Consider the following 18,362-nt stretch of genomic DNA (forward strand, 5'->3'; position numbering starts at 1 on the left):
GTGTGTGTGTGGTGTGTGTGTGTGTGTGCGGTGTGTGTGGTGTGTGTGGTGTGTGTGGTGTGTGTGTGTATGGTGTGTGTGTGTACACGTGTGTGTGTGTGCGGTGTGTGTGTGGTGTGTGTGTGTGTATGGTGTGTGTGTGTGTACACGTGTGTGTGTGTGCGTGTGTACACGTGTGTGTGTGTGCGGTGTGTGTGTGGTGTGTGTGGTGTGTGTGTGTATGGTGTGTGTGTGTGTGCGGTGTGTGTGTGCGGTGTGCGCGTGTACACGTGTGTGTGTGTGCGGTGTGTGTGTGCGTGCGACGCGTGCGGTGTAGGGAGCGGTCCAGGTACGTCGCCTACCTGGTCCGCTGTCGCCGCGCCCTGCACGCCGCTCTGAGCCGGCTGAGCCTCGCCGAGTCGGTCGCTGCGAGCCAGCGAGCGGCGAGCGACTCGCGAGTCGCCGCTCGCTACGTCGACGCCTTCCTGGCGCTCCGCACCGCCTCGCTCAACGAGTTCGTCGCAGGTGAGCGCCGCCGTGGTGGTGGTGGTGGTGAGTGGTGGTGAGAGTGGTGGTGGTGGTGAGAGTGGTGGTGGTGGTGGTGAGAGTGGTGGTGGTGGTGGTGGTGGTGAGAGTGGTGGTGGTGGTGAGAGTGGTGGTGGTGGTGGTGAGAGTGGTGGTGGTGAGTGGTGGTGAAAGTGGTGGTGAGCGTGGTGGTGAAAGTGGTGGTGAGCGTGGTGGTGGTGGTGAGAGTGGTGGTGGTGAGTGGTGAGAGTGGTGGTGAGAGTGGTGGTGGTGAGTGGTGAGAGTGGTGGTGAGAGTGGTGGTGAGAGTGGTGGTGAGAGTGGTGGTGAGAGTGGTGGTGGTGAGTGGTGAGAGTGGTGGTGAGAGTGGTGGTGAGAGTGGTGGTGGTGGTGAGAGTGGTGGTGGTGGTGGTGGTGAGAGTGGTGGTGGTGAGTGGTGAGAGTGGTGGTGAGAGTGGTGGTGAGAGTGGTGGTGAGAGTGGTGGTGGTGAGTGGTGGTGAGAGTGGTGGTGAGAGTGGTGGTGGTGGTGAGAGTGGTGGTGGTGAGTGGTGAGAGTGGTGGTGAGAGTGGTGGTGGTGAGTGGTGAGAGTGGTGGTGAGAGTGGTGGTGAGAGTGGTGGTGAGAGTGGTGGTGGTGAGTGGTGAGAGTGGTGGTGAGAGTGGTGGTGAGAGTGGTGGTGAGAGTGGTGGTGAGAGTGGTGGTGAGAGTGGTGGTGGTGAGTGGTGGTGAGAGTGGTGGTGAGAGTGGTGGTGGTGGTGAGAGTGGTGGTGGTGAGTGGTGAGAGTGGTGGTGAGAGTGGTGGTGGTGAGTGGTGAGAGTGGTGGTGAGAGTGGTGGTGAGAGTGGTGGTGAGAGTGGTGGTGGTGAGTGGTGAGAGTGGTGGTGAGAGTGGTGGTGAGAGTGGTGGTGAGAGTGGTGGTGAGAGTGGTGGTGGTGAGTGGTGAGAGTGGTGGTGAGAGTGGTGGTGAGAGTGGTGGTGGTGGTGAGAGTGGTGGTGGTGAGTGGTGAGAGTGGTGGTGAGAGTGGTGGTGGTGAGTGGTGAGAGTGGTGGTGAGAGTGGTGGTGAGAGTGGTGGTGAGAGTGGTGGTGAGAGTGGTGGTGGTGAGAGTGGTGGTGAGAGTGGTGGTGGTGGTGAGAGTGGTGGTGGTGAGTGGTGAGAGTGGTGGTGAGAGTGGTGGTGGTGAGTGGTGAGAGTGGTGGTGAGAGTGGTGGTGAGAGTGGTGGTGAGAGTGGCGGTGAGAGTGGTGGTGGTGAGAGTGGTGGTGAGAGTGGCGGTGAGAGTGGCGGTGAGAGTGGTGGTGGTGAGAGTGGTGGTGAGAGTGGTGGTGGTGGTGAGAGTGGTGGTGAGCGCGATGGTGAAAACAGGTCCCTTGAATAACAGTGCGAATGATGGTGATGTTGATAGAGCCACCCACCCACCCAATCACCAACCACCAACCCTCCCACCCTCCCCACCACCCACCCACCCTCCCCACCACCCACCCACCATCTCCCCTTCCACCACCCAATCAACAACCCTCCCACCCTCCCCACCACCCACCCTCCCACTCACCCGCCCTCCCCATCACCCACCCCACCACCCACCCACCCTCCCCACCACCCACCCGCCTACCCTCCCACCCACCCACCCACCTACCCTCCCACCCACCCTCCCCACCACCCAACACCCCCCCTTCTACCACCCAACCACCCACCCACTTTCCCACCCACCCACCACCCTAACCACCCACCCACCACCCTCCCACCCACCCACCACCCTCCCACCCATCCACCACCCTCCCACCCATCCACCACCCTAACCACCCATCCACCACCCTAACCACCCACCCACCACCCTCCCACCCACCCACCACCCTCCCACCCATCCACCACCCTCCCACCCACCACCCTAACCACCCACCCACCACCCTCCCACCCACCACCCTAACCACCCACCACCCACCACCCTCCCACCCACCACCCTCCCACCCACCCACCGCCCAACCCACGTGCTCCGGCAGCCTACAAGCGCCTGAGGGTGGAGGACGAGAAGACCCCGCTGCTCCACGGCCTCCTTCGCTCCTTCACCGCCAGCCTTGTGGACGGCGTCGTAGCCGGGACGGCTGGCTGTGGTGGCGGCGGTGGCGGTGGTGGTGGCGGCTGTGGTGGTGGCGGCGGTGGTGGTGGCGGTGGCGGTGGCGGTGGTTGTGAAGCCACCTGCCGCTTCCGTGGGCAAGTGGAGGCGGCGTTGGAGCGGTGCGTCATGGAGAAGATCTTCCGCTGGGCGTTCAACCCCAACGACGACGCCGACGTCCACCGAGACGAGTGAGCGGTTGGCGGGGGGCGAGCGGTTGGCGGGGAGCGAGCGGTTGGCGGGGGAGCGAGCGGATAGCGGGGAGCGAACGGATAGCGGGGAGCGAGCGGTTGGCGGGGAGTGAGCGGTTAGTGGGGAGCGAGCAGTCAGCGTGGAGCGAGCGGTTAGCGTGGAGCGAGCGGTTAGCGTGGAGCGAGCGGTCAGCGGGGAGCGAGCGGTTGGCGGGGAGCGAGCGGTTAGCGGGGAGCGAGCGGATAGCGGGGAGCGAGCGGTTACCGGGGAGCGAGAGGGGTTAGCTGTACCCAGTGGCCGCCGCGTTGGGACGCCTGTGGTGTGCGTCGCCGTGTTTTCGCGAGATTGACCGGCGCGGCCTGCCAGGTTGGAACCACGAACATCCGTAAAGGGGGCCGGGCTATCACTCCACGGTTGTAATGATGATGACGACAATTTATATATTTCACCTGGCCGTGATGATGCGATGCTGCTGGTACGATGATGACGATGATGATACCGATGATGATGACAATGATAACGACGATGATGACGATGAGGGTGACGGTGATGACGACGATGATGATAACAGTGATGATGATGATGATGATCGTCACGACGATGTCTTCCAGATTGTTCTCCCGTCACATCCAGCGTCTCGCCCTCATCGTGACCCCTGACCACCCGGCCATCCAGATCCGCACGGTACTTCCACACCCCCTGCACCTGGGTTCAAGCCCTGGGTCTAGGTGTCTCTGTCTCTCTCTCTCTCTCTCAGGGGGTTCATAATGGCTGTGACACACACACACACACACATCCTGAACCTGGGTTCAAGCCCTGGGTCTAGGTGTCTCTGTCTCTCACTTAGGGGGTTCATAATGGCTGTGACACACACACACACCCTGAACCTGGGTTCAAGCCCTGGGTCTAGGTGTCTCTGTCTCTCTCTCTCTCTCAGGGGGTTCATAATGGCTGTGACACACACACACACACATCCTGAACCTGGGTTCAAGCCCTGGGTCTAGGTGTCTCTCTCTCTCAGGGGGTTCATAATGGCTGTGACACACACACACACACACCCTGAACCTGGGTTCAAGCCCTGGGTCTGGGTGTCTCTGTCTCTCTCTCTCAGGGGGATTCATAATGGCTGTGACACACACACACACACACATCCTGAACCTGAGTTCAATCCCTGGGTCTAGGTGTCTCTGTCTCTCTCTCACTCAGGGGGTTCATAATGGCAGTGTCACACACACACACCCTGAACCTGGGTTCAAGCCCTGGGTCTAGGTGTCTCTGTCTCTCTCTCTCAGGGGGTTCATAATGGCAGTGTCACACACACACACACACCCTGAACCTGGGTTCAAGCCCTGGGTCTAGGTGTCTCTGTCTCTCTCACTCAGGGGGTTCATAATGGCTGTCACACACACACATATCCTGAACCTGAGTTCAAGCCCTGGGTCTAGGTGTCTCTCTCTCACTCAGGGGGTTCATAATGGCTGTGACACACACACACACACCCTGAACCTGGGTTCAAGCCCTGGGTCTGGGTGTCTCTGTCTCTCTCTCTCAGGGGGTTCATAATGGCTGTGACACACACACACACACACATCCTGAACCTGGGTTCAAGCCCTGGGTCTAGGTGTCTCTGTCTCTCACTTAGGGGGTCCATAATGGCAGTGTCACACACACACACACCCTGAACCTGAGTTCAAGCCCTGGGTCTAGGTGTATCTCTCTCACTCAGGGGTTTCATAATGGCTGTGACACACACACACACACACCCTAAACCTGAGTTCAATCCCTGGGTCTAGGTGTCTCTCTCACTCAGGGGTTTCATAATGGCTGTGACACACACACACACACCCTGAACCTGGGTTCAAGCCCTGGGTCTAGGTGTATCTGTCTCTCTCTCAGGGGGTTCATAATGGCTGTGACACACACACACACCCCCTGAACCTGGGTTCAAGCCCTGGGTCTAGGTGTCTCTGTCTCTCTCTCTCAAGGGGTTCATAATGGCTGTGACACACACACACACACACCCTGAACCTGAGTTCAAGCCCTGGGTCTGGGTGTCTCTCTCTCACTCAGGGGTTTCATAATGGCTGTGACACACACACACACCCTAAACCTGAGTTCAATCCCTGGGTCTAGGTGTCTCTCTCACTCAGGGGTTTCATAATGGCTGTGACACACACACACACACCCTGAACCTGGGTTCAAGCCCTGGGTCTAGGTGTCTCTGTCTCTCACTCAGGGGGTTCATAATGGCTGTGACACACACACACACACCCTAAACCTGGGTTCAAGCCATGGGTCTAGGTGTCTCTGTCTCTCTCTCAGGGGGTTCATAATGGCTGTGACACACACACACACCCTAAACCTGAATTCAAGCCCTGGGTCTAGGTGTCTCTCTCTCTCAGGGGGTTCATAATGGCTGTGACACAAACACACACACCCTGAACCTGGGTTCAAGCCCTGGGTCCAGGTGTCTCTGTCTCTCTCTCAGGGGGTTCATAATGGCAGTGTCACACACACACACACACACCCTAAACCTGGGTTCAAGCCCTGGGTCTAGGTGTCTCTGTCTCTCACTCAGGGGGTTCATAATGGCTGTCTCACACACACACACACACATCCTGAACTTGGGTTCAAGCCCTGGGTCTAGGTGTCTCTGTCTCACTCAGGGGGTTCATAATGGCTGTCTCACACACACACACACACCCTGAACCTGGGTTCAAGCCCTGGGTCTGGGTGTCTCTGTCTCTCTCTCAGGGGGTTCATAATGGTTGTGACACACACACACACACACCCTGAACCTGGGTTCAAGCCCTGGGTCCAGATGTCTCTGTCTCTCTCTCAGGGGGTTCATAATGGCAGTGTCACACACACACACACCCTAAACCTGGGTTCAAGCCCTGGGTCTAGGTGTCTCTGTCTCTCACTCAGGGGGTTCATAATGGCTGTCTCACACACACACACATCCTGAACTTGGGTTCAAGCCCTGGGTCTAGGTGTCTCTGTCTCACTCAGGGGGTTCATAATGGCTGTCTCACACACACACACACCCTGAACCTGGGTTCAAGCCCTGGGTCTGGGTGTCTCTGTCTCTCTCTCAGGGGGTTCATAATGGCTGTGACACACACACACACACACCCTGAACCTGGGTTCAAGCCCTGGGTCCAGATGTCTCTGTCTCTCTCTCAGGGGGTTCATAATGGCAGTGTCACACACACACACACCCTAAACCTGGGTTCAAGCCCTGGGTCTAGGTGTCTCTGTCTCTCACTCAGGGGGTTCATAAAGGCAGTGTCACAGACACACCCTGAACCTGGGTTCAAGCCCTGGGTCTAGGTGTCTCTGTCTCTCACTCAGGGGGTTCATAATGGCTGTCTCACACACACACAGACATCCTGAACCTGGGTTCAAGCCCTGGGTCTAGGTGCCTCTGTCTCTCTCTCAGGGGGTCCATAATGGCTGTGACACACACACACACACCCTAAACCTAAGTTCAAGCCCTGGGTCTAGGTGTCTCTCTCTCACTCAGGGGTTTCATAATGGCAGTGACACACACACACACACCCTAAACCTAAGTTCAAGCCCTGGGTCTAGGTGTCTCTCTCTCACTCAGGGGGTTCATAATGGCTGTGACACACACACACACACATCCTAAACCTGGGTTCAAGCCCTGGGTCTAGGTGTCTCTGTCTCTCACTCAGGGGGTTCATAATGGCTGTGACTCACACACACGCATCCTAAACCAGGGTTCAAGCCCTGGGTCTAGGTGTCTCTCTCTCACTCAGGGGGTTCATAATGGCTGTCTCACACACACACACCCTGAACCTGGGTTCAAGCCCTGGGTCTGGGTGTCTCTGTCTCTCTCTCTCAGGGGTTCATAATGGCTGTCTCACACACACACACATACTGAACCTGGGTTCAAGCCCTGGGTCTCGCTGTCTCAGGGGGCAGTTCATGATGGCTGTGTGGAAGACACTTGAGTCGTCACAGCTGAGAAAATCCCGGGATTTGAGCTCCTGGGTCTGGGCGTCTCCTCCATCTCCCCCCGCCCCCCCACCTCTCTCTCTCTCTGTCTCGGGCGGTTCCTGATGGCCCTGATGGCCCTGATGGCCCTGATGGCCCTGATGGCCCTGGCTCGCCGTGCCCTGATGGCCCTGGTTTGCCGTGCCCTGATGGTCCTGATGGCCGTGATGGCCCTGGCTCGCCGCGTCCTGATGGCCCTGGCTTGCCATGTCCTGATGGCCCTGATGGCCCTGATGGCCCTGATGGCCCTGATGGCCCTGATGGCCCTGGCTTTCCGTGTCCTGATGGCCCTGATGGCCCTGATGGCCCTGATGGCCCTGATGGCCCTGATGGCCCTGGCTTTCCGTGTCCTGATGGCCCTGATGGCCCTGGCTTGCCGTGTCCTGATGGCCCTGATGGCTCTGATGGCCCTGGCTTTCCGTGTCCTGATGGCCCTGATGGCCCTGGCTTTCCGTGTCCTGATGGCCCTGATGGCCCTGATGGCCCTGATGGCCCTGGCTTGCCGTGTCCTGATGGCCCTGATGGCCCTGATGGCCCTGATGGCCCTGATGGCCCTGATGGCCCTGGCTTGCCGCGTCCTGATGGCCTTGATGGCCCTGGCTCGCCGCGTCCCTCTGTGTCCTGATGGCCCTGGCTCGCCGTGCCCTGATGGCTCTGATGGCCCTGATGGCCCTGATGGCCCTGATGGCCCTGATGGCCCTGGTGTCCTGATGGCCCTGATGGCCCTGATGGCTCTGGCTCGCCGTGCCCTGATGGCCCTGATGGCCCTGATGGCCCTGGCTCGCCGTGCCCTGATGGCCCTGATGGCCCTGATGGCCCTGGCTCGCTGTGTCCTGATGGCTCTGATGGCCCTGATGGCCCTGATGGCCCTGATGGCCCTGATGGCCCTGATGGCTCTGGCTCGCCGTGCCCTGATGGCCCTGATGGCCCTGATGGCCCTGATGGCCCTGATGGCCCTGATGGCCCTGGTGTCCTGATGGCCCTGATGGCCCTGATGGCTCTGGCTCGCCGTGCCCTGATGGCCCTGATGGCCCTGATGGCCCTGGCTCGCCGCGTCCCTCTGTGTCCTGGTGCAGGCGTTCCACAACGAGGCCCCTTGGTGGCAGGCGCAGGAGGAGCTGCAGCTGCTGTGGGCCTACAAGGTGCGGCGCCGCGGGCCTCACGGCGCGCCGCGTTAGGCCACGTGACCACGGGCCCTCCATACATGACGTCACGTACCTGGGGGGGGGGGTGGGGGGGGGGTGGGGGGGTCAGACATTTGTGACGATGTGTGACGAGGGGGAGGGGGGAGAAGTTTGAGAAATGTGACGTCACGTAAAAATGCGCAGCTTTAAATAAATGTGGGCAACGCGTTCTGCTTGAAACTTGATTTGGTGCTAAAGTGACTGCAGGAATTGCTCTTTGTTTTTCTTTTCGGTAAAGTCACGTAGAAATAAGAAATGATGAAAAAATTTAAAATAATAAAAATTATAATATTATGTAAAAAAATATTTCTTATTTCTACGTTTCTACTTAATTAAATAGACTTTGTCATAAATGTTTCCTCCTGCAACATCAGAGTGCGTCGCCACATTAAATACGCGCTGCAATGACAATAGTTTAAAGCGATGTGAAGCATGTTTTATTTTTATTTAAAGCTTTCGCGACTGCAGGGATTCACATTCTTGGTTCTTTCGGTAAAGTCACCGCGTAGAAGGGAAACAATAAAATAATAAAAAATATAAAACAATGAAATTCTCACGAGGTTTCGACTGCAGCGCAAGCAATGATGATGACTGCTGCTTGTGTAGCAGTCGAAACGTCGTGAGAATTTTATTGTTTTATATTTTTATTATTTTATTGTTTCCCTTCTACGTGACTTCACTGAAAGAACCATGAATACAAGAGGTTCATATTCTTGGTTCTTTCGGTAAAGTCACGTAGAAGGGAAACAATAAAATTAAAAAAATATATAAAACAATAAAATTCTCACGAGGTTTCGACTGCAACACCTAATGATGATTGCTTGTGTTGCAGTCGAAACGTCGTGAGAATATTATTGTTTTATATTTTTATTATTTTATTGTTTCCCTTCTACGTGACTTCACTGAAAGAACCATGCATACAAGAGGTTCATATTCTCGGTTCTTTCGGTAAAGTCACCACGTAGAAGGGAAACAATAAAATAATAAAAATATAAAACAATAAAATTCTCACGAGGTTTCGACTGCAACGCCTGATGATGATTGCTTGTGTTGCAGTCGAAACGTCGTGAGAATTTTATTGTTTTATATTATTATTGTATTGTTTCCCTTCTACGTGACTTCACTGAAAGAACCATGAATACAAGAGGTTCATATTCTTGGTTCTTTCGGTAAAGTCACCACGTAGAAGGGAAACAGTAAAATTAAAAAAATATATATAAAACAATAAAATTCTCACGAGGTTTCGACTGCAACACCTGATGATGACTGCTGCTTGTGTAGCAGTCGAAACGTCGTGAGAATTTTATTGTTTTATATTTTTTATTATTTTATTGTTTCCCTTCTACGTGACTTCACTGAAAGAACCATGAATACAAGAGGTTCATATTCTCGGTTCTTTCGGTAAAGTCACCACGTAGGAGGGAAACAATAAAATAATAAAAATACGTCGTTTTTTATTTTCATAATTTTTTATTTTTTTCCCTTTCTACGTGACTTTACCGAAAGAACCAAGAGTGTGATTTGAAGCATGATTTATATATTTTTTTTGGGAGGAGAGGTGGGGCAGAGCTTTGTGACGTCATATTTCAGTGGGGGGGGGGGGTCTGGCTTTTTGTGACGCCGCCTGACGAAGGCGGTTGGGGGAGGGGTTAAAAAAATCGTCCAAAATGGCGTGACGTCATTTATGGACGGGCCCCCCCCCCCCCCCCAAGGGCACGTTCTGCCTGACCCTCGACTCGCGACGCGCTAACGTTTAAGGGCCCCCCATTTGGGCTGCCACGCCACTCCCTGGGGGATTCGGGGGACGTGGCCAGAAGTTTTTTGTTTTTGTTTTTAGGGAGTGGCAAATCATCGATAAACACCCCCCAAATTAAGCACGGGGCAACGTTAAAGTTTCCACTCGCTTTGCTTCATCAACCCCACTATGGTAGTTACGCGATTTGTACGCTTTTCTTAATGATCGAGAAAGAAAGGGGGGTGGGTGGGGTGGGAGTGGAGTGTGCAGGGCTGCTGTAAAGGTTTAGAAACCCACTGCTTTAAACAATGAAACTTGAAAGTCTTCCATTGTGCCCCGGGCGTAAGGCTCGCACGCTGAGCTACCCAAGCGCTGTTTCAGAAGCGAGCTGGCAAACACAAGTGATAGCTCTACGGAGTGGACTCATCATCGTCATCGTCGTCATCGTCGTCACGTGGACATTAATAGCGTTAGCCAAATACTTTTAAACGTGTGGCGATGTTGATTCTAAACGTGGGGTGGGTGGGGGGGGGAAACCGGAGGACCCGGACAAAAATCCACGCGACCACGGGGATAGACAGAGAGACACGCAAACTCCAAATATACAGCAGCAGGTGTCAGGGTCTGGATCGAACCCACGACCTCCTGTATACCAGGCGAGGTAGTTAACATCTCATAGCCACCGTGATGATGATGATGATGAGAGAGACACGCAAACTCCAAATATACAGCAGCAGGTGTCAGGGTCTGGATCGAACCCACGACCTCCTGTATACCAGGCGAGGTAGTTAACATCTCCTAGCCACCGTGATGATGATGATGATAGAGACACGCAAACTCCAAATATACAGCAGCAGGTGTCAGGGTCGGGATCGAACCCACGACCTCCTGTACACCAGGCGAGGTAGTCAACATCTCATAGCCACCGTGATGATGATGATGATGAGAGAGACACGCAAACTCCAAATATACAGCAGCAGCAGGTGTCAGGGTTGGGATCGAACCCACGACCTCCTGTACACCAGGCGAGGTAGTCAACATCTCATAGCCACCGTGATGATGATGAGAGAGACACGCAGACTCCAAATATACAGCAGCAGCAGGCGTCAGGGCCTGGATCGAACCCACGACCTCCTGTATACCAGGCGAGGTAGTCAACATCTCATAGCCACCGCGGCTACCTAAGGAAGGGGAGCGCAATCTTTCTCGTCTTCCACCCCCACCCCCCACCCCAGACCCCGAGCGACAAGGCTCGCTGCATCCTGCGTGTCTGCCGCACGGTGGTGACCTTGCTGAGCCTGGCAACGGAGCGCGGGTCGGGGCCCGGTGCCGACGACCTCATCCCCGTCATGGTCTACGTCATCGTGCAGGTCAGCCCAGGTCGGGTCGCCCGCCCGCCCGCCCGCTCGCTCGCTCGCACGCTCGACCGGGTCAAGGTCGGCTTCGAGGTCACGGCCACCCCCCGCCGGGGCGCCTTACGCTCGCCCGTTCCGGTTCCCGTGACCTCTTGTCGGGGTGGGGGTCAAGGTCACGGTGACCCTACGGACGCCCGTCGCTCGTCTGTCGATGCCTGGGTTCCGACTTCCGTGACCTCGTGTGGATAGGTCATGGCAAATGAGTCGAGTTGAGTCGTGAATCTGATGTACTCTGTTGCACCGCGCTCGTACGCACGCACGCACACACACACACACCCACACACGCGCGCACGCACACACGTGTACGCACGCACACACGCACACACATGTACGCACGCACACACGCACTCACGTGTACACACGCACGCACACACGTGTACGCACGCACGCACACACACACATGCACGTGCATGCATGCACGCACACATACACACACACGTACGCACACATACACACGTACACATACGCACGTGCACCCACACACGTGCACACATCCACACACGCACACGTGCACACACACGCACACGTGCACACACACGCACACGTGCACACACACATACGTCCACACGCACGTACACTCACTTACACACACACGTACACACGCACGCATGTACGCACACCCACGTGCACGCGCCCACACACGTGTACGCATCCACACACACGCACACGTGCACACACACACGTGCACACACACGCACGTGCACCCACACACGTGTACACATCCACACACACGCACACGTGCACACACACACGTGCACACGCACGTGCACACACACACGTGCACGCATCCACACACACGTGCACACACACACGTGCACACGCACACACGTACGCACACACACACCCGCGCACACACGTGCACGCGCCCACACACACACACACGCAGGCAAACCCGCGGGCGCTGCTGTCCACGGTGCAGTACGTGAGCAGCCTGCACGCCGCCTCCATGGAGGGCCATGACTCCTACTGCTGGCTCCAGTTCTGCTCCGCCATTGAGTTCATCAAGACCATCAACGAGTGATACCGGTGGGTCGCTGGGAGGGCGGGAGGGAGGGTGGATTGGTGGGTAGGAGGGTGGGTAGGAGGGTGAGTAGGAGGGTGAGAGGGTGGGTGGGTAAGAGGGTGGGTGGGTAAGAGGGTGGCTTGGAGGGTGGGTGGATTGGTGGGTGGGTGGATGGATTGGTGGGTGAGAGGGTAGGAGGATGGGTGGGTAAGAGGGTGGGTGGGTGGGTAAGAGGGTGGGTGGGTTGGTAAGAGGGTGGGTGGGTAAGAGGGTGGCTTGGAGGGTGGGTGGGTGGATTGGTGGGTGGATGGATTGGTGGGTGGGTGGATTGGTGGGTGGATGGATTGGTGGGTGGGAGGGTAGGAGGGTGGGTGGATTGGTGGGTAGGAGAGTGGGTGGGTGGAAGGGCTCTCAGTACCCTCCACGTCTCAGCATGACGACGTGCACTGTGTCATTTCCGCCGCTGTTCGTTATTTAGAATCAGAATATTTATTACTACTGGAGGAATCCGATGAGCTATGAAGCTCATTTTTCACAGGTTCGTTGTGCAATAAAAACGGACCACGGTGGAATCGCCAATCGTTCAAGATATCAGCCAATCAAAACAAGGGGGCGTGTGTCACCTGACCAATGGGATTACTCAATCCACGCATCGATTAGCAACGAATCGACCAGGCGATTAACTCGCTGGTTACGGATTATCTGTATTTTTTATTATTTGTTCATATTAACAATCTTACTCCCGTTATTCTGATATCGGATCGACTGAGTGGAATCTAAATGATTAACCTGGATTCACGCTCCACGTACGGGCAAGAGGCACGTCTCTCCGAGTAACGCCACTCCCACTGTCTTCCATATATGGGCAGAGACACGCCCCTATCGGGTAATGCCACTCCCACTGTCTTCCATATATGGGCAGAGGAACGCCCATACTGGATAACGCCACTCCCACTGCCTTCCATATTTGGGCAGAGACACGCCCCTACTGGGTAATGTCATTCCCACTGCCTTCCATATTTAGGCAGAGACACGCCCCTACTGGGTTACGCCACTCCCACTGTCTTCCATATATGGGCAGAGACACGCCCCTACTGGGAAACGCCACTCCAACTGCCTTCCATGTATGGGCAGAGACACGCCCCTACTGGGAAACGCCACTCCAACTGCCTTCCATATATGGGCAGACACACGCCCCTACTGGGTAACGCCACTCCAACTGCCTTCCATATATGGGCAGAGACACGCCCCTACTGGGTAATGCCACTCACACTGTCTTCCATATATGGGCAGAGACATGCCCCTACTGCGTAATGCCACTCCCACTGCCTTCCATATATGGGCAGAGACACACCTCTAATGGGTAACGCCACTCCCACTGCCTTCCATATGTGGGCAGAGACACGCCCCTACTGGGTAACGCCACTCCCACTGTCTTCCATATATGGGCAGAGACACGCCCCTACTGGGAAACGCCACTCCAACTGCCTTCCATATATGGGCAGAGACACGCCCCTACTGGGAAACGCCACTTCAACTGCCTTCCATATATGGGCAGAGACACACCTCTAATGGGTAACGCCACTCCCACTGCCTTCCATATGTGGGCAGAGACACGCCCCTACTGGGTAACGCCACTCCCACGGCCTTCCATATATGGGCAGAGACACGCCCCTACTGGGTAACGCCACTCCCACTGTCTTCCATATATGGGCAGAGACACGCCCCTACTGGGAAACGCCACTCCAACTGCCTTCCATATATGGGCAGAGACACGCCCCTACTGGGAAACGCCACTTCAACTGCCTTCCATATATGGGCAGAGACACACCTCTAATGGGTAACGCCACTCCCACTGCCTTCCATATGTGGGCAGAGACACGCCCCTACTGGGTAACGCCACTCCCACGGCCTTCCATATATGGGCAGAGACACGCCCCTACTGGGTAACGCCACTCCCACTGCCTTCCATATATGGGCAGAGACATGCCCCTAATGGGTAACGCCACTCCCACTGCCTTCCATATATGGGCAGAGACACGCCCCTACTGGGTAAACGCCACTCCCACGTCCTCCTACATTCGGGCAAATCCGTGATGGGCGATTCCGCCGCTCTTGTTTACAGCGGCGGACTAAACCCCGCGGTCGCGTGCGCAGGGCCCCGGGGGGGACGCGGCTGGACTTGTGGATCCGGGAGGTCGACCGGTTCGACCACCCTTCCCACGGCGGCGGGCGACGGTTGAAACGCCCGACTTCAAATTGCCGCTTCCTGCTGATGTCGACGCAGGGGCCAGCGACTCAAAGATGTCGCGTTCGGGTGGCCGAGCCGGCGGACAACCGCGTCGGCAGAAGCCAGCGGAGTCGTCGTCATCGCTGTGATGTCTCCTCCTTCGTATTTGTGGATTGTGGGGGGGGGGGGGGGGGGGTTTCCATTGCGTCATCGCACGTTACACTACGGTCTCCGTTCCGGATGACCCACAATCACGCAACACTACTACTGCCGGAGAGGTTTTAATTGTCCATTTGTGCATCGGGTATCGTCCGCGCGTAACTGCTCCTGCCACCGTGGTGTGTGCGAACGGACGCGCCTCAGGGTGGACCGCGGGCAGCCCCGTGGAAGATCAAACCCCCGGAAGATTCCCGGGGTTTGAATTTCCACGAAAGCTCCTCCCGGTCGACGCCGGACCACCACTCCCGCTCACGGCCACCAACACCGGTGACGATTCATTTATCTGAACCGGTGCCGAGCCTCCCCCGGGGCGACTCGGCCACCGGACGAGTTTGCTCGGCACAATGTGCGCAGTAAACATCGGCCACTGGGGGAGACAAAGGTGGCCGGGGCGCGGTGCTGGCCACCCACCAGCCCCCCGCCCGCCCCCCTGGTCTGGCCACCGTGGAAGAGTAGGTGGGCTTCTTTGCCGGCCCACGAAGGAGTACACTTTGCGAGCTCCCGCGCGTTCCTCGTCGAACCGGCGATCGGTGGCTCGCCGGGGCCCGCGGTCATCATCACTGCCTTGTGGCGGGTCGTGCACGCGCGCGTGTACGTGTACGTGTACGCGCGCGTGTACGTGCGCGTGCACGTATCTGTGTGTGTGTGTGCGTGTAGGTGTGTATGTATGTGTAGGTGTGTGCGTGTGGGGGAGCGGTGGTGTAGCGGTTAGCGCTACGCCGCGCTACGAACCCGGCGACCCGGGTTTCGAATCCCGCTCACGGTCAACGCCGGCGTCGATTGTCTTAACCGGTCCTCGGCCTCCCCCTAGGTCGACTCGGCCTCAAATGATTACCTGGTGCGGTGTGTAATTTGTAAACACCGCCACTGCGGGATACAAAAGCGGCCGGGAGTGGCGCTGGCCACCCCACCCCCTTCGTGTGTGCCGTGCCGGCCTTCACAGGCGGTGCTCGCTAACAGCACTCGCCCCGACAGTCCGTTCAGGCCGCACGGGGGATCTTTGTCTTCGTGTGCGCGCGTGCGCTTGGGGTGTGCGTACGTTGAACTTCTTTGGCACAGCGCTTGATGAAACAAAGGAAGTCGTGTTACTTACTTTGCCCCGTGCTTAATTAGTGTTTTTCGATGATTCTCCTTCTAAAGACAAAATCTGGCCGTGATAGGGGGGCATCTCGCACCCTCCCCGCCCCTCCCCAGGGATGCTGCGGTTAAGAAGAAGAACCGCTAGATGGTGATGCTGACACTGTTCGCAGCGGTGTTACAAAAGCACAAACGGCCACAACACAGTTTATTGATGCTTTCGTGACCAATATCATCCATGAGAGGTTTTTTTTGGGGTGGGTGGGGGGGGTGTTAGATCACGTATATATATAAATGTTCTGTCGTTAAACCCGACACCACCATCCAAAGCGCGTCACGTGAACAAAACGTGCCAAATCTCGACTTAATTGCTTTCGTGACTGCAGGAATTCATATCCTTGGGGTCTTCCGGTAAAGTCACGTCGTCGATAGGTTCAAAGCAAATAACAAAAATAACTACGAAGTTTCGATCGCAACGCGAGCGTTCTTCCTGACGGCGATCGCTTGCGTCGCCATCGAAACGTCGTAGTTTTTTTTTGAAAGTCACTTTTGTTAATTTCTTTGAAACCTATCCCCACGTGACTTGACCGGAAGACCCAAAGAATAAAAACGTGCCAACTCGACGCTAGTGAAGAGGAGTCGGAGAATAGTCGAACCACTTCTTCAATTCAGCAACGCACAGCAACTCTGGTTCCAAAGCGACCCCCGAACACACCTCCCACAGCCCCTTTTCACCTCTCCGGCCCTTGCTCCCAATACGCCCCAATACACATCCGCGTCTGGTACGCCTTCTGGACCGGGTGACGTCATTTGCCCTTTAACCCCCGACCCCCGTCCAGCGTATACCCCGCGCGTGTGATTGGTGCCTGTTCGTGAGAGCGGAGATGCCGTGCCTGCGTGGTGCGCGCGCGTTAGCGTGGCTCGCAGATCCCTTACACGAGTACAGCACCACCGGTTTGTGTGTTGGAGAGCGTGCCCCCGCGACATTTATCACTCGAGTCGCCGTGACGTTTCGCCAGTGACTACAGCGACCGTGCAGCATTGGGCGACGGCCCAGAGCTCGGAGCTGCCTGGCCTTGCTCTCCAGCACGCAACCGGTTAGTGCTGCGCCCCGGAACGAATTGGCCACGTTTTGACTTGAAGCTTTTCGTGACCGCAGGAATCCATACTCTCTGGTTCTATCGGTGAATGTCACGTTAGTAGTTAGAAATAGCGTGAAACAAATGACGACGTTTCGATCTCGGCACAAGCGGTCGCCATCGGGCATTCCTTTGCGATCGTAACGTCGTGATTTATTTGATTTTATTTCTGACTACGCGACTTTACCGAAAGAGCCAAAGAGTATGGGCACGTTTTGGGTTCACGTGAACACGAGACACCCTTGCTTGATTGGCGGCGGTGCGGCAACCACAATGCAATGGGGCGTGGCGCGTGGCGTTTATTTTTATTATTATTACGTTTTTTAAAAAGAAATATATATAGAGGAAGAGTGTACGGCAGGTGAAAGTTTTTCGTGCAATGATCTGAGCGTTTTGGGAAATTGTCCGACGTGTCCGGGCAATCGCCCGAGGCCAGAGAGGAGGCGGTTGGTCTACGCTCCGATCGATGGGTGGGTGGGAGGGGGGGTTCACCATCACCCCCTCCCCCCCCCCGGTCACTAGAGGCGATGTAATCCACAACAAAGGTGAATTGAACATAGAACCGATTCGAAATCAGGACCAAAGGACATGGGTGCTCACCTGGTTCAATAAAGGATGTCGAATCTCAAGAGTGAAATTCATCTCAATGGGTTGTGATCGGGTTAAATAAAGGATTTGAATCTCAAGCGAGATAAATTTATCTCAGTGGGTTGTGATCTGGTTAAATAAAGGATTTGAATCTTAAGCGAGATAAATTTATCTCAGTGGGTTGTGATCTGGTTAAATAAAGGATTTGAATCTCAAGCGAGATAAATTTATCTCATTGTGTTTGCGATCGAGGTAAATAAAGGATTTGAATCTCAAGAGAGAGAAAAATTCATCTCAATGGATTGTGATCTGGTTAAATAATGTATTTAAATCTCAAGCAAGATAAAGTTATCTGTATGGGTTGTGATCTGGTTAAATAAAGGATTCTAATCTCAAGAGAGAGAACTTAACCTCAGTGGGTTATGATCTGGTTATATAAAGGATTTGAATCTGAAACGAGAGAAATTCATCTCAATGGAGTTCTCAACCTGGTCGAACAAAGGACGTCACTCGCAGTGGCTAAGTCATTGAATCTAGATTCAATGACTTAGTTTGTGTGAATTGTATTGTCTAAGCTGTTTGTATTATAATAATAATAATAAAACACTACACACGTTTCCCTGAAAGCGCAGAGTGCCTTTGTCCGTACGCAGTTCGTGTCACCGTTGAATGTATGAAGGTGGTGAAAGGTTGAAATGGCACTGCACTAGTGGTGGCAAACCAATGGCCCACGGGACAAACCCGGCCCGCGACTCCACTTCACACGACCCGTGACTTCACTTCACACGACCCGTGACTTCACTTCACACGACCCGTGACCCCACTTCACACGACCCGTGACCCCACTTCACACGGCCCACGACTCCACTTCACACGGCCGGTGACTCCACTTCACACGGTCCGTGACTCCACTTTACACGACCCGTGACTCCACTTCACACGAC

At 55.5% G+C, this 18,362-nt stretch overlaps 2 protein-coding genes across 6 annotated transcripts in view; one reads left to right on the plus strand and one right to left on the minus strand.

The window, feature by feature from the left end:
• The window catches only part of LOC142905805 (uncharacterized), a 91,053-nt gene extending 73,018 nt beyond the window's left edge, over positions 1-18,035 (plus strand). The window contains exons 18-24 of the mRNA XM_076052932.1: positions 317-504; positions 2,504-2,807; positions 3,420-3,492; positions 7,905-7,970; positions 10,983-11,117; positions 12,049-12,188; positions 14,291-18,035. Coding sequence (XP_075909047.1) covers positions 317-504; positions 2,504-2,807; positions 3,420-3,492; positions 7,905-7,970; positions 10,983-11,117; positions 12,049-12,183 — 901 coding nt within the window. The 3' untranslated portion in view covers positions 12,184-12,188; positions 14,291-18,035. The remainder of the gene's footprint in view (positions 1-316; positions 505-2,503; positions 2,808-3,419; positions 3,493-7,904; positions 7,971-10,982; positions 11,118-12,048; positions 12,189-14,290) is intronic.
• ATP13A1 (ATPase 13A1) overlaps positions 1-18,362 on the minus strand; it is a 206,111-nt gene that overhangs the window by 131,741 nt on the left and 56,008 nt on the right. The window lies entirely within an intron of this gene.

Source organism: Petromyzon marinus, chromosome 59 (genome assembly GCF_048934315.1).
Source record: "Petromyzon marinus isolate PM22_M1 ecotype Great Lakes invasive population chromosome 59, UKy_Petmar_22M1.pri1.0, whole genome shotgun sequence".
Lineage (NCBI taxonomy): Eukaryota > Metazoa > Chordata > Hyperoartia > Petromyzontiformes > Petromyzontidae > Petromyzon > Petromyzon marinus.